This window comes from Hetaerina americana, unplaced genomic scaffold (assembly GCF_022747635.1).
Source record: "Hetaerina americana unplaced genomic scaffold, ioHetAmer1.1.p SCAF_8, whole genome shotgun sequence".
Taxonomy (NCBI): domain Eukaryota; kingdom Metazoa; phylum Arthropoda; class Insecta; order Odonata; family Calopterygidae; genus Hetaerina; species Hetaerina americana.
In genome coordinates, this window is record NW_027287427.1 from 68,962,493 (window position 1) to 68,981,569 (window position 19,077).

General features: G+C 35.4%; 1 protein-coding gene across 1 annotated transcript; it reads left to right on the forward strand.

The window, feature by feature from the left end:
• The first annotated feature begins 541 nt into the window (after positions 1 to 541).
• On the forward strand, positions 542 to 18,996 carry Aasdh (Aminoadipate-semialdehyde dehydrogenase). The gene is made up of 10 exons (XM_071597056.1): positions 542 to 636; positions 724 to 1,553; positions 3,664 to 3,964; positions 5,809 to 5,987; positions 8,074 to 8,453; positions 8,586 to 8,854; positions 11,450 to 11,598; positions 15,624 to 15,787; positions 15,920 to 16,258; positions 18,571 to 18,996. Exons 1-10 carry the CDS (start codon positions 542 to 544, stop codon positions 18,994 to 18,996), a joined length of 3,132 nt encoding a protein of 1,043 aa, XP_071453157.1.
• Positions 18,997 to 19,077: the final 81 nt, after the last annotated feature.

Below are 19,077 nucleotides of genomic sequence, written 5' to 3' on the forward strand. Positions count from 1 at the left end.
GCTATTTTCGCATTGTGTTAGCAAATATCCGGACAAAATAGCTATTGCATGGGACAATAATTCAAGCGTTACTGTTGTAACTTACACTGAACTTATGCGTGAAATTGATATTGTGGTTAAGAAGTTACAGACTGAAAACGTACACCATGAATACGTCGGCATATACATGGACTCCCTTTTTATTTACCCAACGATAGTGTTAGGGTAATTACTGATATTTTAGAAATGTTTTTAACCATTATTATTTTAAAGAAAAAATTGCATCGTGGCTGGAGCAACCTTAGTAATCAATCAAGTGTGTATTCTTTTCAGAATTTTATATTCGAAATGCGCTTATGCTGTATTGACTACAAAGAACGACGTTTCATGGAATGTAAATCTAATCGAAAAATTGAATATCCGAATCGTGTTTACCGATTCAGACCGCTATTTAAAAGAAAACTGGAGTAATCTCGGGAAGGTACATCTTCATAATAGGTTTGTCTCTGTGATGGGTCGGAATGGACCATTAACTAATGGTATCGACAGGGATGATTTCATTATGGCATATGCTATTCAAACATCCGGAACAACCGGCAAACCAAAAGTTGTTCAAGTTCCTCATGGTTGCATCGTGCCGAATATTCTTCAACTCAGGTGTGCTGCAACAGTTTGGAATTTTGAATCTATTTATTTTGGTATTAAAATTCCATCTTGTACATAACGCATTGATGTTTATTTCAGGGACATTTTTGCTGTGGGACCCTGTGATACTGTTTTTTTATCGTCCCCCATTACCTTTGACCCTAGTGTTGTGGAAACTTTCATAACTCTTACTTCTGGGGCCTGCTTACTAATAGCCCCAGAATCCATCAGGAGTGCTCCAGGGCCTTTACTTTTTCAGTTTCTTTTCGGCAAGCCGCGGAAATGTGGGCGAGTGACTGTACTTTCTCTCACCCCGTCGTATGCTGCTTGTCTTCTCTGCAGTGGTGATATAACCTCTAGTATAGTCAAGGAAATGCGACCAGATTTGAATGTTCTATGCCTTGGAGGAGAGCCGTGCCCCGTGACCACAACTCTAGAACAGTGGATAAACAAACTTGGGAAAAGGACTAGGGTATTCTCCTTGTACGGTATCACAGAGGTGTCTTGTTGGGCCTCCATTGCAGAAGTTTCATTTGTTGGGAAACAACATGCCAAACATTCAGTAAAGCGTAAAGAGGATGACACACTTGTGAGAATAGAACCCAAACATAAAAGTATGAAATTGGATAAACAGGAATCTGAGGATCAGGACCATATGGGCAATACTGCAAGTAGTGAACGTGCTATGACAGAAAGGATGAATGAAATTAAAGTCTTGCCCAAAGATTGCTTGGATGCTAATGTCGTGAATAAATGTAGCTCATTAGAGCATCAGCCTTTTGGTGTGTATCAAGAGTTGTTCGAGGCTAGCTCAAGTGCTAGGAATATTTTAGAGATTCCTCTCGGGACACCCATGGCTGAAACAATTTTGGAAGTGAGAGATTTCAGTGGCCATACTGTGTGCCATGGTGAAGGAGAGCTATTTATAGGTATGAAATGAGTATGTTAATGTCAATGATATATAATATGAATAATCCTCATACTCTCCAATGCAATCCAAATTTAACTGACATATCTGTGATGAAATCTACCTTGGTACTTAAACCAATCGATAGTCACGTATTTGTTAATCTGTGCAATAATATGCGATTTTTTTCAAATATTGTGTATGATTTTGGTAAAGCCAACTATGATGTGGCAAGTTATTGTTCACTTGGCCGAAAATGGCTCTTTTTTAACATAGTCCTGAAGACATAAATCAGGAAGTGAATAATTTATAGGTGATGATTTTTTAGTGTCCTAGAGTAATAGTCTAAATACTAGCGTGGACTATTCCCAGAATAGTCCAACACCCAGTACTTATGCTACTTAGTTGAGATGGCTGATAGCACATAAAATACGACTACATAAATCTTATGTTATTAAAAGGACTTGATCTAATTATGTCGCTTTTTCAAAAAATGCGCCCCAAACATTAGAAAAAATATCAAGGCAATGCTTAATAATTTTATTTTTAAAGTTCTGAGTGACGTTATTCACAGGTGACATACTTTTTAAACTGTATTAATGACTTAGGAAATCTAATACTACTCCTGGCGACGTGAAATTGGATAATGAGTGAAGTATGAATGTTAGATATTTAGCAAATCTATTGGCAAAGTTATTCTCTTCAATTTATGAAAATGAATCAGTTGAAGCAACCACTGAACATAATTGATAATACTTTTAACGTAATGGTACATGTACATTACTGCTCATGAAATGATGGGAAAATTTAATTAAATAGACAGAATAAACCGATTAGATCAGGCCAAATATCGCCACCCATATTAGCTACAGGTATTTTCTCTTATTTTGGAAGTTTTGTCATTTCATTCTTAAATGTAACACTGTGGAAAATTTTGGTGTTAGTTAGTAGTAGGCAATAAGTTAAGAATATCCTTGCCACAAGATCCCTGCACTGCTGCCTTGTTCAGTCTATAATAGAATAGGCATCAACCTAATAGCCCCCTCATTATGAAGTGCATAAGAATATTATGGAAGAAAATAAAAATAATTATAAAAGAGAGTAGCTGTTGGCCAATTGTCATTTATTTTTTAAAAAATAAATGTTTTAATTTCAAAGAACTGGTAAAATGGGATTGAAATATGATGGAAAATTGTTTATGCGTCCTAATTAGTGATTTCATGTTCGACTCCAATGTCAGTTCAAGCACTAGAGATCTCATAAATTATTATCAATCACTGGGATTTACTTTTAGAAGAATATTGTGGTGCATGCCGAAGCTTTTGGTGTCTTTAATGAACTGTGAGCATTTCAGAAACCAATGGAATTAAGGAAGTAAATGACTACACCAAAGAGATTCTTTGATAGCAATCTTTCCTTTTGACTAGTTGCCTCCAAAATCCATTCCTCTCACTAAAATTAGTCAACATCATCTTGATTGAGAATATGTGTATTTCCTATAATGTATAAGATTGTATATATGAGCATTGGGTGTTTTTGAGGGTGTAACTAGCCAGAAAGAAATGTCAAATATCCCATTTTTAAATTCTTTTGGGTCAATAAGCCTGGTGGCCACCACCATTCATTAAGAATATACAAAGACTTGATTGACAAGATAATTTTGTGGGACAAAATGGTGACTCAAAGGCAGCTTTTCAAGAATTCACCAATGCCTATATTAATGCTTATGTCTTAAGAGCTGGACAAGAGTGCATGTGCAACAAGTTTATTTGTGGACATAAACCCTGCATTGGTATATTGGGGTTTGGAGGCCTGCAAATAATTTTTTTATTGAATGGGATATAATTGATATTGTAAAATATTCTATGTGATCAGTTTTTTTTTCAGGCTTCAGGGTTCTCAACCACTCCCACCAACTTCAACCAATTCCAGCTACACACCCCCTATACGCTTTTCCCTCTTCACCTCCACCACGTATATGTAACTGACCTGCATGTTTAACACTGTACCTAAGGATGACGCCGATGCATCAAAACTAGTTGTACCGATTAAAATTGAGTGGAAAGATACATTTTTATTTTTACTTCAGTAATCTTGTAGAACATTAAGGACTATACTTCCTTTTATTGCAGGTAGTGAGACACGTATTTGTTTGCTGGATGGTGAGACGATAGACACTTTAGAGAAAGGGGAAGTGGTTTTTAGAGCCACAGGAGACATTGTACAAGTGGAAAATCTTGTTGATCAGTTAAATCAATCTTCATCTGTCATGTATTATAGAGGACGCAGAGATGGTGCAGTCAAAAGGTTTGGCAAATGGATATTTGTTGAGTCAGTTGAAGCTGCGGCATCAAAATTCCAATGGAATTGTGGCACTAAAATGATAGCAGTAGCATCTGTCTCTTGCGTATCGTGTGGTAAAGAAACTGGAAGGTAAATCATATTTATGTTCTGGCTTAGTATAACCATGTTTTAAGCATGCGTTAACTTTGTCTTAAAGAACAGATTATGAAAGTTATCTGAAAGTATGAGTTAAATGACTGAAAACGTTTTTATTCATGGATTCAAGGTATCACATGGAAAATGGAATTATCTGAAAACTCATATGATAGACTTCAAAGTGTCACAAAAATACCTTAAGGTCTAAGTTAAAAAAATATTGGAAAAAAAGAATATTTACATATTCAAACCAATAAATTTCATTCATGCTAGCCATGGCTGAAAATTTTTTAATTTTTCTAGGTGAAGATGGTAAATTTTCCTATTGAGTTCTTTTTTAATGCCAGGTAGGATTTATTATTTCATGTACAAATTTTGGGGTCTGGCAGATGGTCACTCTGAGTACATACCCTCTTCAGGCAGTGACTAGCCATGTAAGGAAAGTGGACCTAGGGACTCTGGTGACTGTTTAGGCAGTCATTAGCCTGAAAGTTTTACTGCTATGTTAAAAATATGTATGTAAAAAAATATGGCCAGTGGTTTCATTTCTGAAATGATCACTACATAATTTGACTAGTGAAACCAGGAATATAAAATTTGAGAAAAGTGTAAATGATGCTGCCATATCTTTAAGGACTTATTTTTCTAGTGAAATTATAACAATGTCTTTTAGTTCTCTTACTTTTGTTATTGCTTTTAGTGGTTTTGCTAAATGTCAATTGTGGTTACCTCCACCAAAAATAATGTTTAGAATATTGTATTTGTATATTTTATGCGATTTACATGAAATAAGCTCATAAAAATTACTTATTACTTTAGCAAGTGAAAGTTGTCAAGCAATAATATTTTTTCAAAACTGAAAATTTTTTAGTGAATAAAAAGGCAGATTTTACCTCATGTTATAGTAGTTTTCCTTAAATTGGGTCAAACTTTGTGAAAAACTAGGTAAAATGAAAGAGGAGTCCAAGAAAGTGAGTTGTCATGAACCACCCCTTTTTTGTTCTAATTTTTTAACCACTCAGCTACATCAAATCCAGATTTTTTCTTTGTGTATCAGTAATTATTCTTAGTTTTATTGTTATTATTGTACACACAGATCGAAAGCATTATTTTAGAATGCTTGAAAGTGCACAATATGAAATGTACATACTCTTTCATGTCAATTATTATTGCGCATTAAGTTCTGGAACACATTAATTGTGGACCAGATTTTTAAGTTTTTCCTTGGGAGTGTGTCATATGACAATTCTCATTTGCATGTCCAAATTTTATAATATCAATTACTGAAGTTAATTTTTAAGTATATATGCAGGTTTTTTTGTCAGAATAAGTAGCAATGTATTTACCAGCGAAAATGTACATCATTTTTCCTAATTATTCGAGAAGCCCCTAAGTAAGTTTGAATTGCACTGTTGAATGAGTAAAAAGAAAGTTTGATGTAATTTTGAAATTTTAAGTTAGCAGAAGACAGAAAACTTGAAGCAAAATGAAGGTACAAAGGACAAAATGGAAAACATGAATTGATCAGTCCTGTATAATTAGGTTTCTATGATGATGTGATGACTCCAAGGTTTTCAATCTAATAGAGTCAACTGGAATGCTGATTAAACTCATCCAGTGGAAAGAATCAATGCACAAGCAACCCAAAAACCCAGGAGTCATTGAGAGATTAAATTTAATTTATCACATTCAAACCAATTGTTGGGTAATATTTTTCATTGCCATGCCAGAAATATTTTGAGCAGCAATATTATTCCTTTGTGGCTGCAAACCTTTTATGAATTTTTACAAACTTCTTGTGCTCTAGTCGGCAATAATCATTCTGTCATTTATTAAAGGGGTAGGCTGGGACTCTTTGTTGTACCCTCTGAGAAGGATATATTTCGAGAACCAGAATCCCAACCTGCGAAGAAGAAATTTGTGGAAGATTTAGCCAGTCATCTTACTGGAGTGCTGCCCACAAACTCATGGCCTGATGTCATACTTCCGATAGATGAGCTTCCACTTTCTAAACATGGTAGAGTCTTCTTACATGAATTTCAAAATACATTTTGGCAAAAGTAATAATGTAGTAACCTCAGGTATTTCCATTTTAATTAAATGTTTATTTCATTTGGTGTAGATGATTAATTGATATTGGGTAGACTTAGGTAAATGTTAATTGCTCCAGGGATGATACAAAGAATGTCTCATTGCAAATTCTTAGAATATTTTCATTTCATCTCAATTTTCATTTCCAGTAGAATTACCCAACTTACAAAATTTCTCTACAAACTTGGTTATCTTATTTAATAGTGATTTCCAGTGATGTACATTGCCCTGATCTCAGCAGAGGCTGCATATTACTCACAAAAATATGTTATTTGTAAAAATTTCTTTTTATGTGTAAATGTCAAAATTTACTAGTTAAAATATGCAATTTATTCAAGATGTATAAAAATGTGTTAATATTAAAATTGATAGGAAAAAAGAATGCTTTATGATATTTTTGTGGATTCATACATGTTTCAGACTGCTGAGGTTTAGGTAATAGATGAAGAATTAAGGTGATTTGTGCCCCTCCCAAAGCTTTTAAGGGATCCAAGTAATTCATTCTTGATATGCCTAATGACTTAAAGAAAGAATTATGACCCTATTTGACTTTCATTAGAATTTTAAAAAACAGTCCTATTGATGGCACATGAGAATTATGTGAAAATTGGGAAATTTTAACTTTTTTCAATCTCCAATCTAACCCCTCAGTCCAGCCCTTGGGGTCAATGTAATGCATATCCAATTGGTTCAATGATCTTCAGGACCAATTGTGGCAGGATTTGTCATCTCTTAGTGGAAAACATTTCAAAGCAATGTGAGAGCTATCACAAATTGTATTAATTTCTAGTAAAATTTTCAAACGAAAGGTGATAGATAAAACTGTAAGATAATTAGCAAAATGTTTCATCTTTCTACACTTGCTTATTCACCCATTCAGCCACTTTTGATTGGGTTGATATTTTGAACTTTGAAAAAAAATTTTGATCCACTCTAAAAAGAATATATTGGATGCCTATGAGATGTGTGTTGGGAGAGAAATGGAAAGTAATTTAAATAGAAAAGAAAACTAATGACAGAGCGCTAGACATGGTTGGAGAAAAGGAAAGCTTGTCAGGTGGTAAAAATGTGAAAGCAGGGTATGTTAAGCGGTAATGAAATGCTGAAGACTGTGATAGACAGGAGAATGCTGGGTAAGCAAGGGGGAAAGGAAGATTAGGCATGTTGACCAAAATGTAGTGAGATAAAAAGTGTGCAAAATTGAAGAATAATTTATTGTGGTATTGGGTGTTGCTGTGGATAGTGTCATGGTAGGCAGGAATTGGTTTTTAAACCCCCAGTCCATGAAACATCTATCTTGACAGATATAATGCTGTTAATAATGTATCAGATCATTTTTATACCTTAATGCTTTAATATGTATCAGTGGATGTTAAAATATTTTAGCCATATTAATTTCTGTTTTGATGTCCAGGTAAAACTAAGCAGGTCATATAAGTTAAATAATGTGAATCAAAGTTTCTGAGAAAACTACTTACATAATGAGCTCATTATGCTGAGTATTAAACAAATATTTTAATGAACTTTATATGTTTTCAATAGTCTTGTTTAATGGCTTGCTATGCATGAAGGAAGCCTGAGGTTTGTTTGTTTTTATGGGTAATATGTACATTGAATGATTGGTTCAGTTTCATTTGCCCTTTTTGTGTAAGTTGAAGTGTTGAATTCAATTAAGGATACAATTCTTTGAACATGATCCTATGCATAATTCTTGGGTACAATCGTGAAAGGTTGAGTTGAGAGTACCCATAAATTGTTGATGTATTTCATGTTATCTTTGTCGCCCCTTTATAACAAGCATGTAATCTTGTGATTTTGGAAATTATTGTCCAACATTTAAAACTATGCATTTGTTTACATTTACAATCCTCAATATTTGACCAAAATATTTAAATGACTAATAATAATAAATATTTATTTAACTTCACCTTGCTGTACCCCAAAGTGTATCAAATGGTGTTATGGTTGCATGTAAAATTAATAATGATTCATACTAAGAATTTGTCTGACAGGAAAGGTTGACAGAGAAAATTTGAAGGGCAGGTTGAAAGACCTATCTGAGGTCAGCATAAAAAATAAAAGGAAGCCATCTATGACACCGGATGAATTATTGCTCAACTTCAAGTCTTTGTGGATGAGATATCTGAAAATAAACCGTGAACCATCTTCATCTGATGAGTTTCTCCTGAGTGGTGGTGATTCATTGTCAGCTCTTCGGCTTGTGGCAGAACTTGAAGATTCATCAAATTGTGCAATATCTCCCAAGCTTCTCATAAAATTAATTAATGGAACTTATGAAGAAGCATGCGCTTGCATTTGCACTTCAGAATCGACTGGCTTACAATCTGGTAAAACTGGCAGTTCATTGGCTTTGAAAGGTGAAAGTGAATTGGTAAGTCAGTGGAGGTAAAATAATCTTTCTTACATATTTATAGCATCTTCCAAGTTGCCTGGAAATTTTTGAAAAATATTAGAAAATGATGCCGTAAAATTTGAAAGCGGAAATATTTTCTCTGAATTTTAGGTGGTTGATCTGAGATCCTCTGGTAACAGTGCAGAGGTGCCATATTCTGTTCATGAACCCGCCAAGTTTCAAGGAGACAATATATGTGGTAACATTAATGTCCATCTTTGTACAGAATTCACAAGAGGAAAAATAGTCAAACATCAATTATCTTCAAAAATGTTTTCCGCTCATCTCACTGTCGGGAAATCACCAGCGATAGCTGAAAAGTGGAAGTACCATTTAGTAAAGTGTGTTGATGCCTCTCCTGTTGTGCTGCAGTACACAGAGTAAGAACTACCTTTACTTTAATTGATGACATTAAAATCTATTTTGTAATCATTGTAAGGTACAGTGATTAAAGCTTTTTTTATATTTTGGTGATGCTTTCATAGGAAATTATTAACCAATTTCTTTGTTAAACATAACACATTTTCCAATTTTTTATATTTAATTATTAAAATGAAAAATAAATTAACTTATCAATTTAAAGGATCTTCTTTAAGGTTGTCATATCACAAATCTTAGTTAAATGGAATGTTATGTGCCAGTAATGTACATATTATAAAGGTTCATTTAGAAAGGCTTGAGTTCTATAAGCAGTCACATAGAAAAGAGATAAAAAATATTTAAAATCATAATATCAAATGGCAATGCATTCCTCTGGTTAGAAATAATTGGCTTTTTTCTAATTAAGAAATTCAATAAGTACGTATTTGCATTTTGAAATACATTGGTAGCATTGAAACATGGTAACTGAAGCCTTTGAGAGCTGTCCTGAGAAAACAGAAGGTAGTCAGATAAAAGGTCCCTCTAATTCACGGTATTATAGTCACAGTTTATATAAATTATTAATATTTCAATGAAGTTCTAGTATTTTACTCCTGATATTGGCAATTACCACATTAACTGGAGCATATATTCCTATAACAGTTTCATTCCTAAATTACTATAAAAGAAATGATCCCACGATTCTTAGTTTATTCCATTTTATAGTTAAAGTTACATTATGGAATGAGAATTTTACGGCAAATAAACCAAGTTTTTACAGATTTTACAAATTTAGGAACTTAGGTTTGCATGAAGATACACATTGATACCAGGAGAAAACTCATGTCTAACAATTTTTGGATGAATTGGTTGTGGAAATGAATGATAATACAGGATGCATTAGTTGCTTCATAATCAATGGCAAGAACAATGTATGTTGTGCAAGGCTCAGTAGATTCATTCTGTGGCTATGTAATTGCAAACTGCATTACTCTCTATAACATGTAATAAAGCTCAAAGGAAACTACATATGTAGTTGGTTCAGTGCACAATATTCTTTATTCAATAGTTGTTTATAGAAGATCGATTTGAAAAAAACTGGTGGGGTTTTGGGATGCAATTTTGCTATATACTTATGTCTTAGTGCTCAAGGAGAAAAGAAAGGGGATATTTAAGGGGCACATGAGAGGAGGAACTGAGAAAAGAGAACAAAAAATAGCCTAGTTGAATAAACAATGTGTTGAATGGAAAACCTAACCTCTATTTTCACCGTAAAGTTCAGGCTTAAAACCAGCTCATACAAATTTTCCCTACATAGGACTATGATACCTAAATATATATGCCCAAATATTACAATTCCATAAACTTCAGTTGGCACCTATTGCTCACAGTTAATGGTCAGTTTAGATAGTAATACTCATAATGTACGCAAATGTTTTTTGTAGCCCAAATATGCTTCTGCTATTACCAATTAATGAGTGTTTGCCCAATTCACTTGGCCATGATACTCAAATTGTGACCTATAGGTCAGCAGATGGTTGCATTACCCACAATGATTGAAAATGACAAACGTGTATGCTGTAACCCATCATTTTACTGAGTATCATTGAATCTGTCTGTCTCTCCTTAAATTTAATTTTAGTTGAATCAGCAAACATGTTGAATATAACAATTATATTGTTAGGCCAGAATACAAAAGAAGTTAAGGGAATCCGATAAGGGATCAGGATGATGCAGTGGTTAAGGTATTGGCTTCCCACCCAGAGGGCCTGGGTTCGAATCCTGGTCATGGCCGGATTTTTCATTGGTTTCTGAATTCCTAGTTGGGGTGCTACGTGGAGAGCACTCTAAGTGTTGAATGGGAAATTAAACTGTCGACCCCTTGGTGCCTTTCTTTAAGAGTGGGCTAATGCCAATGCCGGGTTTCTCTCCACCTTCCCTCCATTCCCGGAATATCCTACTCCTACCAAATTACCCACCTATCACTTCTGGTGCAAATGACCTCTGCTGTTGGTCACCTCACCTAATAACTAAAACTACTTTTGAAATCAGACAGCTGAACAAATGAATTCAAGGAATCATATTCCCTCATCTAATAAATTACCACAATATAGCAATTATCACATATAACAATTTGAACAACCTGAAAATGAAATGATGCTAAATGCTGATTAATCTAATAGCTGGGAATCTAATATCTCCTGCCACATGACCCTATGTCAGCTTGCAAAGTAAGACATTAACGAAATGAGTGTAGATGGATCATCTAGCTAAATTTTTCACTATAGGATATTCCCCATTAAAAAAGTAGGAGATAGGTAGTGATTCTTCTTCCTTGGCACAATGGCCCAGGGTGGGTATTGACCTCCCTTCTTGGCTAATGATATTAAAAGATAAAAAATCTCATGTTACAGCTTTCTTGTCAGTGTTTTTATCCTTGAAGGGCTAAGAAAATTGTATAATTTTTGTTAGATGTTTCTGCTAACTGCTGTGATTTAACTCCAAAGAATAATTTCTGTTGACTTATTGGTTAGATAAAACATGAAATTGAGGAAGCTATAACTTTGTACTTCAATTCATAAGGTATAATCACAATGATTTTGTCTCTCCTACAGTTTGGAATCCATTGTTGTAGTGGGGTCTCATTCAGGTATTTTGGCAGCTGTGAATTTGGAAACGGGACATCAAGTTTTTCGCTGTGTATTGCCAGATAGAATAGAATCCTCTGCTTGTTCATCTCCTTGTGGGAAATTTCTTTTTGTCGGTAAGTTTTCTCAATATTTCCTTTGCTGACTGGTGTGTAGTTAGCCCTTTATTAGTGTCAACTGGGCAATCTACCCTGCTGGCTATATATCATTTGCACAAAAAATGACCCTTAACTTATTCACTCTCTGTTCCATATGCTCTTTATTCCATTCTGCTCCAAACTGTAATGCTTATTTACATTTGGTACCAGCTAAAAATATTGCTTACATTGCCTATTTTTCAACATTTCCACTCTGGGTTAGTTCCCTGATTTTTTCCAGTAGAGCACTAGTGTATTGTATGAAACTGAATTAAACCAGACAATGTGCTTGCTCATAATACAGTAATGTATTAGGGTTTTATAGAGATTCAAGGAAGAAACATGTACAGTTTTCTGACAGAAGGGTTAGGGATATCAAGAGATTATTTGATTCATTAAGTTTTTGGATGGATTAAAGGTTGTTTTGGTTTGAGAAATCATTTCATTTGGGTGTTTTTCCCAATATGTTTAAGATTGTGGACCAGAAAAGAGAAAGTTGTTGACTTTTTGTTGGTAATCTGTGAAAAAAAACAATGGAATGACCTTCATGTGCTTTGAAAATTAAAATTTTTGTTAAGGATTTGATAAAACTGTGCAAAAGGCATTAAATCGTTGAGGTTAACTAGTCCTGCATTCACATGCCAATCTGGGGACTACACAAGAGAGCACATTAGTCAAATATATCAATTAGTTTAGGATTCGAGCTTAAAATGTTAGCTCACCCCATGGTAATCTGGTACTTTTTGGCACCCTGCTCCTGCAGGTCATATGTGGCTCTTCTCAAGTGACGAGGGTCATCCGGAAAGTAGTACCCGTTCGTGCCGCATGAAGTGCTGACGACGCGAGTAGCCGCTGGACGAGGTCAGATAGCTTCAGTGGCTTGTCTGCCTTCTCTGAGCCAAGTTGCGTGACGCTAGCATTGCCTGTGTTGTTTCTGTGATTGTTTACAATGTTTAAAAAAATTGAGAACGCCGCCAGTTGTGAAGTGAGGGCAGTGATTAAATTCCTCAATGCAAGAAACGTTCGCCCATGTGATATTCATCGCCAATTAAAGGAGGTGTATGGAGACAATGTAATGGACGAGTCGTCTGTTCGGCGGTGGTGTCGCAACTTCAACATGGGGAGGGGGAACACACACGACGATGAGCGTTCGGGGAGACCGTCTGTCATTACAGACCAACTGGTGAGCTCAGTTGACGAATTCGTGAGGAACGATCGGCGCGTCACAATTGATGACATCTGTGAGCATTTTCCCAATGTTTCTCGAACAATTGTTCATGAAATTGTTAAACACCATCTGCATTATGCAAAAATTTGTGCAAGATGGGTCCCTCGCGTATCTCAATGAGCTGGCGGCGAAGGACTATGCAGCAGGAATACAGAAACTTGTCACACGTTATGACAAATGCCTTAATTTGCTTGGAGATTATGTTGAGAAGTAGTTTAAAGTATCCTCTTTCAAATAAAATTTTTTATGTTTGTTAATATTTACTTTTGTGTCTTTATTTCACGAACGGGTACTACTTTCCGGATGACCCTCGTACTTACATTCTCCAATTTCCTCCTTACATCTCCGTATCCTCTTTTCTCTTTGGGTTCTTCCACCATCGTTGTCTGTTTTCTCTTCTTGCCCATCCTTCTACTTCAGCTGCTATTACATCTCTCTGTAGGCAATCTCTTCACACAACCTACATGACCCAACCAGTTCCTTTTTCTCTTTTTATTACTTTCTTTCAATTTTCTCTCCAACTGTATGCAACACCACTTCATTAATCAATTCATCCATCCACTTTATATTCAGCTATCTCTTCTGCATTCCCATTCCAAAGCCTTTCTTTAACACTGTCAATGCTTCACACCCATACAATATTACTCTCCAGATGAAACACTTGTCAATTCTTTTACTTATACGTGGGAAATTAGATAAGGTAAAAGTTAAGAAGGGAAGATTTGGGTGAGACACTTAATGTATCAGTGAAATAAAGTGGATCAAATTAGAGTTTTGGAACAGTAGCTGAAAGATGAGTTGCGTGGAATTCATGAACATGTTAGCTTTTCAGTCAGGAAAATTAAGAAATCAGAAAAAATTCCAAATTGTCTCAATTTCCTCCAAAATTTAAGAACAAATGGGGCAAGTGTTTGATAAATAAAAGTCTGGATTTTGTTATTAAAGTTGGGATTATAATATGTCAGTCAGAAATTCCTGCTGTGAAAAATGTCCCTTTAGTTGTGAGATCAGTTCATGTATGCTGCAAGCATACGTGTAGCATTTGACAAAAACCAAAACTATAGTTGAAGTAATGACATTGCTGTAATATTTGGTGTATAGGATAAAGTGTCACAATTTTTCCTTAAATTATGACTTATAAGTAAGATTTTAAAAGTCAGACTTCAGAAAATCTTGCAAGGCTTTCCTGAATATTTTTAATTAGTACAATGTGATATATTCCCTGTGGAATGCACTTACTGAACTTATTGAATATTCAAACAAAATAACCTATTTAGTGTGAAAGTTGGCAAAATATATCAATTTTCATTAAGTTATTTTAGGGATCTGATCCTATCCGAAGTGTTTCAAGTTCTAGAAACTAATGAGTATTTAAGACCTCAAGACACAAACAAGCATTCAACCATTAGAGGGTGCTGTGGCCTTCGATGAGGATACAGCTAATGAAGATGAGTCTGGTATTTGGATAACCATAGCATAGGCCAAGTACATTCAGGCTTGGGTTGAAATTGCCCATCAGAATGTACAGGATTTCACCCAACAATAAGTCAAATAAATCAGGGAAAAAATATTCATTGCAGAGCAAAGCACACATTACTCAAATTCTTCAAAATAGCATCCTTGTCCATTGGCACACCAATACCAGAGCCTCTACCTGTCATAGTATACTTCCTCTAAGGCATCAACAGGATCCTTGTTCAGGCACCCTGTAATGGCCTCTTTGGTATTATCCAGCATTCCAAAATTGTTGCCTTTCAAGTTCCTTTTTATTATTGGGAACAAAAATAAGTCTGGTGGTACCATATTAGGGCTACAGGATGGCTGGGCCAGCATTGCCACATTTTGCTTGGTCAGGTACTTTGTTGCAAGTAAGTAGGTGTGGGATGGCTTGTTGTCATGGTACAACCTCCAGTTCCTCCTGAATCTCTGCACTCTTTTCCACTGCATTTTGAGGACTTCCACTTAATAGTTACTGGACACTGTCTGTCTCTGAGGCACAAAATCTTTGAGGATAGTGCCTAGATCATTCTACATGTAGGATAGGGTGTGATGTAAGGAACTATTTGAGGTTAATATAGGAGAACATGAAAATAATTATTTATATGATGAGAAACTCAAGTATCCAGGATCATGCCTCATTAAGGGTAGAAACAAAAGTTGAGGACCGAAATGGAACTATTGCATAATTTAACTTGGTACTGTGATGACTCCTGCTGTTATGATTAATGTTTTTTGAGGGTTAATAACTCAGTGCCTCATAGTGTAAGTGTTTTGTAAATTAGTCAAAGGAGGCTCATTGACCTCTAATTATATGATGTATTAGAGAAGATACATTTTATAGTACTTCTTTCAGAAAACTATGTTTATCCACAAAGAAAAAATGCAACGCAAAGTATAATATTCTTTCCAACATTTGCCCAGGTAGCCTAAACCTAAATATTCTACCCTGAGATTGACCTCTACTACAGTGGCCTGCACAAAATTGCCCTGTTGACAAATTTGTACAATCCTGCTGCCTTGTTGGAGAGAAATAGTACTCTTCTTTAATTAATAACTCTGAGATATGAGCATAATAAAACTGATCCCATAATTTTACTTAGGTAATTCCTCATTGGGTATGCAAACTCAGGGGATTAAAGGGTACCTAGGATGCCTCACCTAGGTAATAATACATGTAGCAATAGACCATTATCCATTTTCTTTCCCTGTCAAAGAATGCTTAAATGATGTTAATTCATTGTTTCTTACTGGTAACTTTGTTGTAATCTTATTTCAGGCTGCTATGATCACCGCCTTTATTGCATTAGTGTACCTGAAGGAAAAGTCATGTGGTCTTTCACAACAGAAGACATTGTGAAGTGTTCTCCACTAATAGCAAACCATGGAACATCTGTAGTTTTTGGGTCATACAGTGGCAATATCTACTGCATAGATATTAAGGTATTTTTAGATTTCTTATTAATGCTATGTATTACACATATTATTTTTCTGAAATTATTTTGCTCTGTAAATTATGCCAAACCCATTGAGTTCTTGTGAAAAAAACTATTTTTTCACCCTTGTTTGCACCAGGGTGATTTGCTGTGGAAGACAAAACTCCGTGATGGTCCAATATATTCCTCTCCTGCCTTATACCAAGAATTGGTGATACCAGAAAAATTAGGTGGAGAGTACAAAACTGAGAATGCTAGCATTGAAGGTTCTGATTCAACTTCAGTTAACAATGGAATTATTATTTGTGCTACTCTTGGTGGAACCTGTGTTGCTTTGACTGAGAAAGAAGGCAGAATTCTGTGGAAAAGTGAACTTAAAGCCCCCATATTTACATCACCATTGGTGTATGGCTGCCATGTTGTGATTTCCTCTGTCAAGGGAAGAGTGGCTGGTTTCATGGTCAAATCTGGGGAAATGGTAATCCATAGCTTTTAATAATTTTTCACGTGTTGCATGATATCTATGCATGCCTAAAGCCGTAAACTTTCGTAAGCCTGTTGCTTATATCAAAATATCTTGTAAAGTCATGTAATGACTAATGACTTATTCTTAATATTTCAAGCGCATTTGGTGAACTATGGGTAAGCAATGGCTTATCATTATTTGAAATACTCAAATATGAAGTTGGCCTTGTATTGTGACGTTTCAGTGGTAACCCTTTGAAAATAATGTCATAATTTTACAAATTAAGGAACTGCACTTAGTGAGTCTACTTAATTGAAATAACTGTAACGTTGGAAATTATTTTTAGTTGTTATTGATATGAGGATGGTTAATTTCCACAGTGGACATTGTGAACTATTCTTCAAACTATTTATTTGGTAGAGTCATTTTCAGTCTCAGATGATTTTGCTAAAGTCAAGCTACAATGCAGCCAAATAAGGTTTCAATTAAGAAGATTTATGTTCAAGTAGAAAATTGAAAAAGAAAACATGGCTGCTGCTTCAAATCTCACCAGTAAAAATAAAGCCTAGAGGACTAAAAAAACAGCTTTTGAATTTGTTATGCCTTGCTATTTTTGATGATGAGTAGTGACATTGAGAGTGAGTCCTTTTGTAGATTACTAATGGTTGCTACAAGTTTAGCTTGGTATTTTTATGTCAACAGAGGTCATCCACTGCCACACTTCTAAGGCTCATCTAATGTGACCCTGAGCACCTTGTACTGCAATAAACCATTTTTCAGTCCCAAAGACTTTCCACCACCCTTCCTTCTATCCAAAGGGCTAATCTTTCCCTCTCTCCTCAATCACTCAAACTTCTCCTGTCTATTGCAGTCTTCAACGTTCCGTCATTGGGCAGTATGTTCTCTGTTCACTTTTCCTACCATAATTGAATTTCTTTCAAAACGTTGTCATCCTTATCATCTCTAGCACTTCTTCGTTTGTTTTATTTTCCATCCTTCTGTACTTCCACATATCAAAACCTTTAATCCATGCTTATCCTTTTGCATAAAAAACCAATTTCCAAACCATACAAATCTATGTTCTGCATCCAAGTTTTCATTTATTTGTTCATTATACCTTTACTGAAGGCCCAAGTGATTAACTCCTTTCTCTGTGTGAAACCTTCTTCATCTAATGCTATTCTTATTTAAACTTCCATACCATTTTGTCCACATTCACCTAAAACTTCCTAAAGAGGTGCTCTGTTTTACCTGGTATAGCTTAGGCATTCAAACTTTGATTTTTATCTTAGCATTCCTATTTATTAAAAATCCCAAATCCTTAGTTTTCTTATGATTGAATCTCATTCTATATCCATCACACTCATCCTGTAATAGGCTTGGAAATAATTGTAATCCCTATGCAGACTTTCCTATTAGGGCTTTATCATCTCCAAATCTAATCTAACACAAAGGGAAAGTTTCCGCCTACTTTCATTCCCACATCCAGTCCTTCCATTGCCTCTCTTACCATATCCCTCTTCAGTAAGTTGGGAAGCATGGGTGATAATGGTGAAAAATTTCCTTGAAATTCCCTTACTGATTCCCCATCCAGTGTCCACATTTTGTAGGCTGAGATAGGTTGCTTATCTCTGCTTTCTATTATCTTCTGCAATTTATTAATCAGCAGGCATCTTGCATGCATTATAAATACCAGGCAGTTACGATACTATCTTAAAAACCATGAAATAGGAAAATAAGTCCTGGTTATATTCCTTTCAATGTTTTTAAAGTTTAAGGGTTTCAATTCCAACTTACTTCTCATGATGCAATAATGATGATACCATAAAAAACCATGAACACAGTAATCAGCCCGAAGGTTGGTTTAGTAGGTGATGGTAGAGTTCACCCATTACTAAGCCCGGTGGCATGTGAAATTCACGCATCAGGGTAGGGGGGCCAGTTCCTTTCCCTGTGCTGGTTATGGTTTCCCTGGAAAATCTGGTACCTCAAAAATCACTCTGCTTGAGTGGAACTGATGGTGTCCAGAGAGGCCCAGGAATCGAACCTAGGCCCTCTGGTCAGCAGTTCAATGCTCTACCCCTGTACTACCGCATTTGATCAGTCTGTATTATTGGAGAGGGAGAGTGTAAGGAAAAGTTTCAATAGTGGGCAAATCCATGAACGTGATTTTTTTAAGTTTTATCTGTGGCTAAATATTGATTGTATGGTTAGGATTATTGTGATATGGTTGGAATCCAAGTTAAGACATTATTTTTTCATGCATTCGTCATAATTTTGAGAATATTGATATGTGCTAAAATAATGCTTTATTTGCTTTACAGATCTGGAGTTTCCAAGCTGGTGGGAATGTGTTTTCTTCTTTCACTGCTGTAGAAGCTAACGACAGTTGGTCTATAGTGTTTGGATGTCATGACCATTATGTGTACTGTGTAAATGGTGATGGAGTGTTGCAGTGGAGAACTATGGTAGATTCGCCAATATTTGCAACTCCATTTATATTTCCTGTAAGTTTTTGCAGTGCTTTGGAAAATGAGGAACTCTGCTCAAGTGATTGGAATGGCTTCACCTCACATTTAGTTGCCATCGGTTCAACTGCTGGTAGCCTTTACATTTTGGATACTCTCAAAGGAACTGTAGTGGTAACCATGAATGTTGATGGTCAGATATTCTCATCTCCGGCAGTTTATCAAAACCACATTATATTTGGCTGTCGAGATAACTTTTTGTACTGTTTCACCATTGTATGACTTCTATATAATTGACATACTTTTGTTATGCATTTCCATCAACATTTAATTTCATCATGAATGTTGATAAAGTACTTTCTC

Coding starts and splice junctions, on each gene's coding strand:
- Aasdh (XM_071597056.1), top strand. CDS start 542: ATGGCATATGCTATTCAAACATCCGGAACAACCGGCAAACCAAAAGTT. Junction 3,965..5,808: donor TGTGGTAAAGAAACTGGAAG/GTAAATCATATT, acceptor CATTTATTAAAG/GGGTAGGCTGGGACTCTTTG. Junction 8,454..8,585: donor TGAAAGGTGAAAGTGAATTG/GTAAGTCAGTGG, acceptor TCTGAATTTTAG/GTGGTTGATCTGAGATCCTC.